This window comes from Pteropus alecto, unplaced genomic scaffold (assembly GCF_000325575.1).
Source record: "Pteropus alecto unplaced genomic scaffold, ASM32557v1 scaffold194, whole genome shotgun sequence".
NCBI lineage: Eukaryota > Metazoa > Chordata > Mammalia > Chiroptera > Pteropodidae > Pteropus > Pteropus alecto.
This window is the reverse complement of record NW_006436281.1, coordinates 76,580-87,961: the sequence shown is the minus strand read 5'-3', so window position 1 is coordinate 87,961 and position 11,382 is coordinate 76,580. Positions and strand designations below refer to the sequence as shown.

At 46.3% G+C, this 11,382-nt stretch overlaps 1 protein-coding gene and 1 long non-coding RNA gene across 4 annotated transcripts in view; one reads left to right on the top strand and one right to left on the bottom strand.

Moving 5' to 3' along the window:
- The window catches only part of ETHE1 (ETHE1, persulfide dioxygenase), an 11,100-nt gene extending 1,632 nt beyond the window's left edge, over positions 1-9,468 (top strand). For all 3 annotated transcript variants that reach the window (XM_025046791.1, XM_006911769.3, XM_025046792.1), the window contains 4 exons: positions 7,037-7,166; positions 8,515-8,604; positions 8,964-9,080; positions 9,280-9,468. In XM_025046791.1, coding sequence (XP_024902559.1) covers positions 7,037-7,166; positions 8,515-8,604; positions 8,964-9,080; positions 9,280-9,332 — 390 coding nt within the window. In that variant the 3' untranslated portion in view covers positions 9,333-9,468. The remainder of the gene's footprint in view (positions 1-7,036; positions 7,167-8,514; positions 8,605-8,963; positions 9,081-9,279) is intronic.
- LOC112479677 lies at positions 7,175-11,087 on the bottom strand. Its single transcript, XR_003046299.1, has 3 exons — positions 10,965-11,087; positions 9,616-9,752; positions 7,175-7,766 (listed from the first exon to the last, which is right to left on the bottom strand). It is a non-coding gene; the product is annotated as an uncharacterized LOC112479677 (long non-coding RNA).
- Positions 11,088-11,382: the final 295 nt, after the last annotated feature.

Genomic DNA, 11,382 nt, shown 5'->3' with positions numbered 1-11,382 from the left:
GGCAGCTTGCTAAAGATGTAGAGAATTTGGCTGACTTTGGCAGCAGAATGTCAGGTGACAGGTTAAAGGGTTTTGCTAAATGGAGATAGTTTATCTGAGTCAGCATTTAGCTGACATGAGGACTTTGTGTGGGATCAGAGGATTTAGCTACCGTGGTTACAGCCTCTTTATTTCAAGCCTTTTTTCTGGAAGGAGGTAAAAAAAAAAATGCGTTACGCATTTATGCAAACTGTACACCACAGTCAGGTGCTAACAAGCATTTCTTGGGCTGAGAAACCTTAGAAGAGTTAAAAATGACTGGATTTTGTGTCAGGATGAGCCCGTTGTTGAACCGAATGAGTGATGTTTTCAGTGACTGCTGAGGGTTCAGGTGTGGTGGATTTAGCTTCAGTGTTTGCTCTTTTAAAAAGGCTTTATTGGCATAACGCACAAACCATCCAATTCACCATGTAAAGTGTGCAGTTCAGTGACTTAGCATATTCACAGAGTTGTGCATTTGTCACCACAATTGATTTTTAAATATTTTCATCACTCCACAAAGAAACCCCACAGCCCTTAGCTGTCACTCCAGCCCCCCGGTTCATCTCTACAGCCTTAGGCAGCCGCTAATCTACTTTCTGTCTCTATAGATTTGCCTATTCTGGACATTTCATAGAAATGGAATCATACAATATGTGGCCTTTTGTGACTGGCTTCTGTCACTGACCATATGTTTTTAAGGTTCATCCATGTTGTAGCATGTATCAGTACTTCATTTCTTTTTATTGTTGGATAATATTCCATTGTATGGATCTACTGCATTTATTAATTCATTCATCAGTCTATAGACAATTGAGTTGTTCCCCCTTTTTGGCTATTATGAATAATGCTGCTATGAGTATCCTTGTACAAATGTTTGTGTGGACACGTGTTATTATTTCTCTTGGGCACATACCTAGGATGGAATTGCTGGATCATATGATAACTCTATATTTAACACTTTGAGGACCTGCCAGACTGTTATCCAAAGTGGCTGCACCATTTTATGTTCCTACCAGCAGCGAATGGGGGTTCCAGTTCCTCCACACCCTTATCAACACTTGTTACTATCTGGCATTATGATTATTCAGTATTTCGTTTGGTTTTTACCTGAGTTCTTTATAAACCTTTAGAGATGGGCTTATTTTTTTCTCTCCCTTAGTTTTCTTCCCCCACTTTTAAAAATTGAATTGTAATATACATATAATAAAGTGCACATATTGTACATGTGGAGTTTGGTAGATTTTCACATGTTTACACTTGAATATCCAGATACAGAACATGCCTATCACCCCAGAACCCTTCCTTGTCCCTCTTTCTGGCCCTCGACACTCTGCCAAGGGACAATTCCTCTGTCTTGATCATAGATTAGTTCTGCCTGTTCTGGGCCTTCTAAACAGGAATCATACAGTGTATTCTCTTCTTCCGATTTCTTTCACTGTACATAATGTTGTGTATGGTTGTAATTCTTTCCTTCTATTGCTATATATCAGGGGTTGACAAACTTTCTGTGAAGGACCAGATAGTAAATATTTTTGGTTTGCAGGCCATATGGTCTCTGTCACAACTATTCAGTTCTGTTGGTGTGAAAGCAGCCACAGACGATACAGAAATGAATAAGCACAGCCGTGCCCCAATTGAACTTCGCTTACAGCCACTGAAATTTTAATTTCAATAATTTTCACATGTCATGAAATATCATTTGTATTTTGATTTTTGTTTTCAACCATGAAAAAGTGTAAAAACCATTCTTAGCTTTCAGGCCTTACAAAAGCAGGTGGCAGACCCAATTTGGTGCACCGGCCGTAGCTTGGCAACCCCGGATACAGATAATTTCATTGTGTGAAGTTATGAGAGTCTATCCATCCTCCTTTTGATGGCTGATCCCAGTTCGGGGCTATTACGATAGCACTGCTGTGAAGATTATTGTACAGATCTCTCGATTGACATTACCCTTGACTGCAAAGAGTGGACTTGCTGGGTCACAGAACTGACATATGTTTAATTTAAGTGGAAACTGTCCAATGCCCCAGAAACAGTTTTCTGAACTGTCTGTACATTGTACACTCTTAGTGGACCAAATTTAGATGTTTTATTGTAGAATGAATTTTCCATTTTAATACGCAGTGATTGAGACTTGAACATTTTACTTCCCATGAGGGCTGGTAGATTCAGAAAGTTAGTTTCCTGTTAAGTGTGTTGATTGAGCAGGGTGCTGCCCAAGACACTGATTTCCCAGGTCCCATTTTCGAGATTCTGATTTAATTGTTTGGGGTGGACACAGGGAATCCGGTGACCGTTGTGTCGCCCAGATGAGAATGTCAGTGCTTCCTCCTTTTTGGAATTAAATATTTGAATCGTGGAGCAAGTCTTTCCCGCCCTCAATATTTTTTAACAATGTCAAGCATATAGAAAAATTGAAAAAAATTTACAGCATACACCTCTATCCATCCATCACTCCACCTTATTTTGTTCCCGCAAAAGAAAGGAAAAAGGTTTAGCTGATGGAGGTTCAGAGTATTTAGCTACAATGGAAAATAGCATTTGAGGTTTTCGAGTTGAGAGGGCATAGAAGCACTGCAAGGCCATACCAAAATTAAGTACTTTTGAAGAATGGAGCAAAAGAATGAACTTGGGGACAGAAAGGAAAGTAGCCGAGAACCTGCTTGCCACCAGGGGGCAGTGTGGGCTGTGGGAACTTCAAGGTGAGTGCGCCACGGGCTTGCACTGATCCCGGTGGAGTTTAGCGGATGCAGGTAGTTTCAGAAGACATCGATGCTGCGGGAAACCAAGAAAGAATGGCCGAGGAGCCGCGTCCAGTATCTGATGCATCATGGAAGAGAGGAATGAATGTGTTGAAAAAATGGGGAGCTAGGCAGGCTCAGATGGAATGTTCTGTGGTTTTGATCTTGGAGATTCTCAGGGTTCCCTGGGCTACACTTTGATAACCATTCTTTTACAAACTCTTTGTCACACCTAACAAAGTGGGCAATATTTCTTAAACCCAGCCCATGTTTGAATTTCTCCAGTTGCCCTAAGAATCAATTTTACAGCTGTTTTTCGGAACCAAGACCCACTCGAGGTTCGTGCTCGGCATTTGGCCGCTCTGTCAGTTCAGTCTCTTTCAACCTAGAACAGTTTCCTACCCTTTCTCTTTCATGACCGTGACCTTTGAAGCCTGTTGTCTTGTAGAATATCCCACATTCCAGGTATGTCTGATCGTTTCCTCACGGTGTCATTTGATTTGTTTTTTAAAACTTCTTTTTGCTGTCAATAAAGTAGATTGTAGATATTTTTGTATTAATTAACAATAATTTAATAATAGTGGACAGCTATTGAGTGTTTTCTTCTCACCAGGCATTGTGCTAAGCTCTGTAAGTGTATTTTCACAGCATTTATCTAGAAGGATTTTCATAATCAGATATCGCTGCAGGAAGTGGGGAGTGGTGAGGTCTGTGGCAAATATTAGGGTACATGCTCTGTTTATGGAGGATACCCACTGCACAATTCAAATTGATTAGACGTATTTAGGAATGTAGACTGTCCACTGCCGAGCCTTTTTAAAAAACAAAACAAAACAACAACAAAACAACACACAAAAAACAAAAACCCAGAAGCCACAGATATACATTTTTGAGAAATCTTCCACTTTTGAAGGATTAACAACAAATTCATATTTCTAATAACCGCTGAGCAGTACGCACAAAGCGCTTCTATGGCCAAATCTGACCCTTGGGCTTCCGCTAGCTCTTTCTTGACAGATAGGTCTCATTAAACCTCATAATCATGTAGTGAGATAAGACGTATTTCCCCATTTTATGGAGAAGGAAGTGCAGAGAGCAAAAGCGACTTGCCCAACAGTGACACTGAGAAAGTGGCTGAGGCAGGATTTTAACCCAGGAAGCCTTGTGCTGCCACCAGATCAGTATTTTTGCACTGGGCATTTTTTCTAAGTACTTTACATAGACAAAATAATTTAATTTTTCCAATAGCCCTATGAGGTGGGAACAGTTATTATCCCCATGTACAAATGAGCAGAGAAGCCCAGAGCAGTGACGTAACTTGTTAAAGTCACACAGCTAGTGGTCACGGAGCCAGATTTAGAGCCCACGTCATCTGGCTCCAGAGAGCGCGCGTAATGACTAGTCCATGCAGCTCACCAAGAGAGAAAGCTTTTACATCTGGATTTAGAGATGAAATCCCATCTTCATAAGATCATACCTTTCCAGCGCACCAGGCCCTCTGAGGTTTCCCACTTCGTTCCATTTCGTTCCCCTCCACTCCACTCTTACATCTCGCCCACTCTGTATGCTCATCGTTATGTCTGTATGGTTCATTCATATTGTCACAGATAGTTTGTTTGTTCTCATTCTGTGCCTCAGTTTCCTCATCTGTAGAAGGGGGGACAGGAATGGTACCTACCTCCTAAGGACATGTGTGGACTGGATGAGCCTGGCACAAGAGAAGGGGTCAGCCAATGTCAGGGCTCTTGAAGAATGGGTGGAGCAGACTGACGGGAGAGGGGGGAAGGGTGCACCTGGCAGAGAAATGCATGGGCAGAGGAGTGTGGAAGAGCCCAGTGCTTTCTGGAAATGACCCTGGGGTTCAGAGGAGCTGAGCATGCTGGGGGAAGGAGGATGTTACAGACCGTTTGGCTGGAAAGGTAGGCAGGCACCAAGTGGGGGCTGAGGAGCCCCTTAAAAGTCAGGCTGAGGGTGGGTTTTCAACAGAGAGGGGCAGGCTTGGATCTGGGCGATAGGAAACTCCCTCAGGGTCATGTGGGAGATGCATGGGAGGCTGGGAGGCCAGGGAGGAGGCTGGTGGTTGGTTCAGGCAGGAGGTGATTAAGCCCGAGATGGACAGGATTGTGGGGGTAGATATTTCAGAGAAAGGAAAGGTCAGGGAGGCTGATCATCAGCAAAACCACTTACGATGCAGACTCAGTCACCAAGGGCCTAGGGGATCTTGATCCATGAAGCAAACAAGATTTTGTTCAATTGATATTAAAACGTTATTCAATACATATGGATGCGCACTTGTATATACCACTTACACACTCTCGACTAACTGTACTGGGTGTTTACAGCTGATGTCCTTCTGATGGGCCAGTACCCATGATAACTGGGATTAAGCATTTTTGAACATTACTCTTGAATATCCATTTATATGCCCAGTTCAAAAGACACCCACGGTTTTTGTTTTAAAAAATCAGAGAATATGGAAACATACAAAATAAAAAGGGAAAGATCACCCCTCTATCACTGAAAGGTAATGTTAATTTTAGAAAGGTGTGATTTTTCCTACAAGATTTTGCAAGATTTGTGATTTTTGCTTTGCACTTGTTTTGTGTTGCACGTGTATCCTTTTGTATATGAGTTAGGAAGATGATTGGTTGAAAGTAACTGAAAAACACATACGGTGGCTTAAATAAATAGGAATTTAATTTTCTCCTGTAACAAGACGTCTGGAAGGAGGCAGTGACCCTCTTTGATTCAGCAGCACTATCATTTGTGGGATTCTCTTGACTTTTCCTTCAAGGTTACAAAGTAGCTGCTGCAGCTGCAGCCATCACACCCTGTGTCCAGAGCCAGATGAAGCAGAAAGGGGAGGTGCCAGTCCCTTTTACCAGGGAGGGAAAAACTTTCCCAGGAATCTTCAGGAGACTCACTGAGATCTCATTGGCCAGAGAACTGTGTTGGGGGCCACCCAAGTTGCCAAGGAGGCTTGGAATGTGCTTGGCCGGGCACACTGATGCCCCAAACCAAGTTGGACATTTGAGTGGGGAACAGCAGAATGATGTGAACACAGAGTCTGCACGTGATGTCCTTCAGGAATCAGCAGATGACTGATCTGGACAAGGGTGCTAATTGGTGAGAGAGGCCCTATTAAGAGAGGAAGAGTGATGTGTGAGTGGGAACTAACCTTACAAGTGGTTGTTGGATCATAAGGGTAATAATTTTTTCTGAAAATTGCTTCCCTGAACTGCGTGTGGGAGTTTAGACTATGAGCATTCCCTGGGTGGGCATCTTTGTGCCCCTTTGTTTCAGGGGTTCTTAATGGCAGTCTTTCGCCCATTTTCTTTTGGGGGTTCTCATTGATGCTAGGAGCTATTTATATATTATGGCTATTCACACTTTATAACACTTTCTTATATGTGCTGCTAATATTGTCTCTGAGTTTTTTTGTCTTTTAATCCTGATTTTGTTTTTGATTTTGATATATCTCCTTCTGTATTTCCTTCTAGAATTTTTATGTTTTTATGTTTACCTCTTTAGCGTATCCTGAATTTATTTTTATTTTTAATTATGAAGTTACATGTTCACTGTTACTTAAAAAATAGTATAGGAAAAACATAAAGAACAAAACATATATTTAGTGTTAATGAATCAAAGTTTTAAAAAGATGACAGTATACAAATGGCTTTTGTAACCTGTGTTTTGCACTTACTGGATATTAAACATCTTTTTATGTTATTAAATATTTGTGCATATCATTAAATTTTATTTCAGTGACAGTTTTAATGATTGTTCAGTATTCCATATTTATATTAGTATGCTTATCTTTTCTTATTGATTTGCAAGATCTGTTCGTATGTGAAGTATTCTGATCACGGTGTGGTATATGTGTTACCAATGTGTTTGCCAGCTTGTTTTAAGTTTTGTTTATGATGTTTTTGTTATTCTAAAAGTTCATATTGATATAAAATCAAACCGTTGATCTTTTCCTTAATGATTTACAACTTTAGGGATCACATCTAATATTCTTCCCTAACCAGAGGTCATCTATTCATTTATATTTTTGTTGCTGTCAGTTTTATGCTTCTATCTTTTGCCTTTAATTCATTTGGAGTTTATTCTGGTGTGAAGTTTGTGCCTGGAAGTCTAACTTAATTTTTTTTTACAAAGCAAGGGTATCTAGATGTGACTCTGGGGTGGGGTGGGGGCTCCTGGGACCAGTTTCAACACAAGGACAGAGCCACTGGCATCTTGCTGACTGTCTGTACTCTCCCTCCCACCAGGCCTTGGAGACCCGGGCCAGCCCTGGCCACACCCCAGGCTGTGTCACCTTCGTCTTGAATGACCACAGCATGGCCTTCACTGGAGATGCCCTGCTCATCCGAGGGTGTGGGCGGACGGACTTCCAGCAAGGTCATAGGCCCCCTTTCCGCAGCCCAAGATCTTAATATAATTATGTGTGTGCCAGGGTTTTAAGTATTAGTTGCAAGAAGAATGAATGAACGAACGAACGAACGAATGAACGAATGAACATTAACGTTTTAAGAGGTCAGGATTAAATTAAAGGTATTTGGTTGCTGGAATCGGGGGAGAGTTAGATTCAGGGCTTAGCCGATGAGGGAACAGTTAGCTTGAGGAGTTTAGCCGTTAGAGGACAGTTAGGTTCAGGGGTGTGCTAACTATCATTGTGAAAGAAATGACCCCAGAACTGAACGGCTTAAAACAATGATTGACATTTATTACCTCACACAGTTTCTGAGAGTCACGACTCTGGGAGCAGCTTAGCTGGGTGGTTTCGGCTCAGGGTCTCATGAGGGTGCATTCGAGCTGTCAGCCTGGGCGGCAGTCATCTGCAGGTTTGCCCGGGGCTTGAGAGTCTGCCTCCAAGGTGGCTCATTCGCATGGCCAGCAAGCCGGTGCTGGAAGTGGGCAGGAGGCCTCAGTTTCTCCCCAAGTGGATCTCTCCATGGGGATGCTTGCGTGTCTTCACAGCAGCATAGCAATGGGATTCTCCTAGAGTGAATAGTCGGGAGGGGTCAGGGGATGGGGGGAGAGAGAGAGAGAGGAAGAGAGAGAGAGCGAGAGCGAGAGCGAGGAAGAGCGAGGAAGAGCGAAAATGAACGTGGGGTTGACAGTAGATTGGGAGGATTTAGCTGCCTTGGGGGGGAAGGGCGAGACGCCAGGATGAGAGGAAAGACAGCCAGGATGAGCTGGCCCTGCGGATCGCTTCCTCTTCCCTCCCGCTTTATCTCTCCATCTCAGTCTCTGTCTTTTTCTCTCTGAGGCTCCTAATCTCCCTTTTATCCACTCCCATAGTCATGAAATGGAAGGATTTAGACTGAAATGAAAGGTAGAAGAACACTCGGGAGAGGTTGCTCCTGCCCCAACTGAGGACTCAAGGCTTCTTGTTGGAACCACGGCTCCATTCTCCTCCTTGGCCTCACGTCCTTAGTTTCTTCCTTCTAGTCCACCTTCCCTTTCTTGGCACCCCCAGAGTTAGGGCCAGCTCCTCAGTGTCTCATCCTAACCTTATTTACAGCCGTGATGAATTTCTTATTCCCCAGTTCTTTGTACCTGCTGTTTCACCTGCCTAGAATGCCCTCTCTCTCCTTCTCTATCTGGGTAAGGGGCTACCGGCAGGAAACGAGGGAGAGGGTTTGGCTACAGTGATTTTACCCTCTCACCCTTTTCCTGAGGGAAGGGGTAAAGGGGGCTTGTCTTGTCTTCTCGATGCACTGACCTCTGAGCTTTCCCTCCCCAGGCTGTGCTAAGACCTTGTACCACTCGGTCCATGAAAAGATCTTCACGCTTCCAGGAGACTGTCTGATCTACCCTGCTCATGATTACCATGGTGAGGGCTTCCTGGAGGAGGTGTGTGACCTACAGAACTTACTATGATTTGACAGCACCAACTGCTGTAATCCTCCTGGGGCATGGGATTACAATTCCCAGAAATTTCTCTGGCCAAAAAGATCAAAGATCCTTATTTAGGTGTACTGAGTGCGGATGTAGAAATCACACTGGACGGTGGCATGGGTTTGCCTTATAGAGAACTGTGGGAAACTACATTTCCCATCGTGCCGGTCGAGGAGGGAAAGCAATCTCAGGGACATTCTGGGAAGAGCCTGTGAGTCCCAGGCCAGAGAGGTACCCCCAAAGCCTCCTGGGAAATGTAGTCCAGAACATTCTTCCTCTTCTCTTGGCCACTAGGGCTCACAGTGTCCACTGTGGAGGAGGAGCGGACTTTGAACCCTCGGCTCACCCTCAGCTGTGAGGAGTTCGTAAAAGTCATGGACAACCTGAACTTGCCGAAGCCTCAGCAGATAGGTGAGAAGATGGGGCCTGGACTCCTGGGTCTGAATGAGGAGGGGGCTGAGGGCGGGACTCCTGGGTTTGAGAGAGAAAGGGGCTGGGGGCTGGACTCCATTTTCCCAAAGAAGGGCTCTTAGGATTTCTGGGTCTCCAGTGGGGCCTGGGGACGTCTGCCAGGGCCCCTTAGTTTCACCCTTGGTTTCTTCTTTTTCAGACATTGCCGTTCCAGCTAACATGCGCTGTGGGATCCAGACCCTCCCTTCCTGACATCGTCTCTGTCAGGTGCTCATATCTGTTAAAAATGCACTAGGTGGGGTGAGGGGAGAGGTGCCATCACTGGATCCTCTCTCCTCTTCCCTCCCTCACCAGCTTGAGCTTCCTGAATAAAAAAAAATACTTCAGCTCTGAATCTGACTTCCCTTTGTTTCCTGGAGAACCAGTTGGGCTTCTGGGCTGAGGTGCCTGGGGTTACTTCTAGTCCCTGGAGAGGCCAGAGAGTGGGGCAGGGTGAAGGTCCAGGGAGCCCAAAGTAGGAGATACTCTAACACACAGGAGCAGAAGCAAACAGATGTCTGGGGCAGGGCCTTCTTGGCTTCTTGGATTAGAACACCATGTTGGAGTTGAGCCACATCTTGTGAAACCCAGGATAAAGATCTTCTTCACTTCTCCAGGCTTTAGTTTCCTCATCTGTAAAATGGATATAATAATATTTATAATAACAATAACAATAATAATAATGTATTGTGACGATCCAGTGAGTCCCTATGTGTGAGGTACTTGGCACACTGCCCGCATGGCAGACTTCCTATCAGTGTTAACTATTATTGTGAGTATCATTTAGAATCATCTTCCAGGCACTTCCTGGCCTGGAGTGACAGCATTCCTAATGGTTAAAAACATGGACGTTCCAGAGAACAAATCTGGTGTTAACATTAACAACATGTATAGACTTGGGGCACACTTGTCCCCCTCAGCCTCAGTTTCCCCAACTTTAAAATGAATATAGAAATCTCTTTCTCACTGGGCTGCTGGGAGGGTGAAACTGAACTGACGCGTGTGAAGCGTTTAGCACAGCTCCCGACATCCAATCATCCTTTCTCACATACCAGTTATTTTCCTGTTTTTGCACAGAGAGGAAAGGGTCTGGCTGACACCTTTAACCTCTGCCCTCCACCCCATAGCAAAGTGGGGGGTGCCATACTTCCCTCTGTCTCTGGGCGGGTCTCTGATTCAGCTCAGGGCACCCCCTCCCCTTGCCCAGCTCCCCAAACCGGTCCGGGCCCTTCTAAAGGGCTCATTAAAGGAGAGAGGCCCCTATCTCCATTCCCCTCTTCCTTTCAAGACTCCTAGGGTCTGGGCATCAGGAAGGCGCTTATACATAGGTGACCAGACACACCTGGCCCTCCAAGGGGCAGGAATGGGGTCGCTGGAGCCAAAGCGGGGGTCGCGATGCTGAGTTTTCCGAGGGTGGGGCCAGTGGGGCCAGGATGGCCAGATGCCGCAGCTGCGGGCGGGGCAAGCTGGTCGCTCCCTCCTCCCTCGGGAGCTGTCGGACCTGTTGTACCCCCCTCCACTTCCGGGCTGCTGGGGAGGGGGACAGGGCAGCCTCTCTCCTCCCTCTTCCCCAGCTACCTATCCGTCTCGGAGGCAGTAACGACAGCGCCCACGGCGCAGAAGGGAGCTCACAGAAGCCTGAGCGGGTGAGGAGGCCGGGGCTGCGGGGGAGGAGGGGGATGGAGACTCGGTCTTCTGGGTCCTCGGGGAAGAAGGAGCCTGGAGTTCGAGAATCTAGCTCTCAGGAGGAGCAGAGGACTCAGACTCCTGTTTTGCCCAGAGAGGGACACTGGGAGCCCCGATCCCTGGGTCCCCGGATGAGGCAGCATGGGCGCTACTCCTTACATTGGGGTAGGAGCCAAGTCTACCCGGCTCCAGGAAGCAGGGGGCGGGAGTCCGGACTCCTGAGTCCCTAAGGAAGATGGTGATGGAGTCGCTCTAAGGTGGTCCAGGGATTGTGGGGTCCGCTGGGAGGATACAGGGTGGGAAGGAGAAGCCAGTAGGGGGCGTGCTAGGACCCTGGACTCATTTCGGTCCCGCCTCTGAGGGCGTGGCGTCCTAGGAGCTATCGAACCCCGCCCCTACAAACTCCAGGCCACGCCCCCGTGATGCTCAGTCCCGTCCTTTGAACTCTCAGGCCCCGCCTCCCGGAGCACTCCACACGCCCGAGCAATCGGGCGGAGCGCTCGCGCGCCCCGAGCCACGCCCCACGCCGTCAGGCCCCGCCTCCGGAACGCCGGGTCCGCCCACCCCGCAGCGCGCC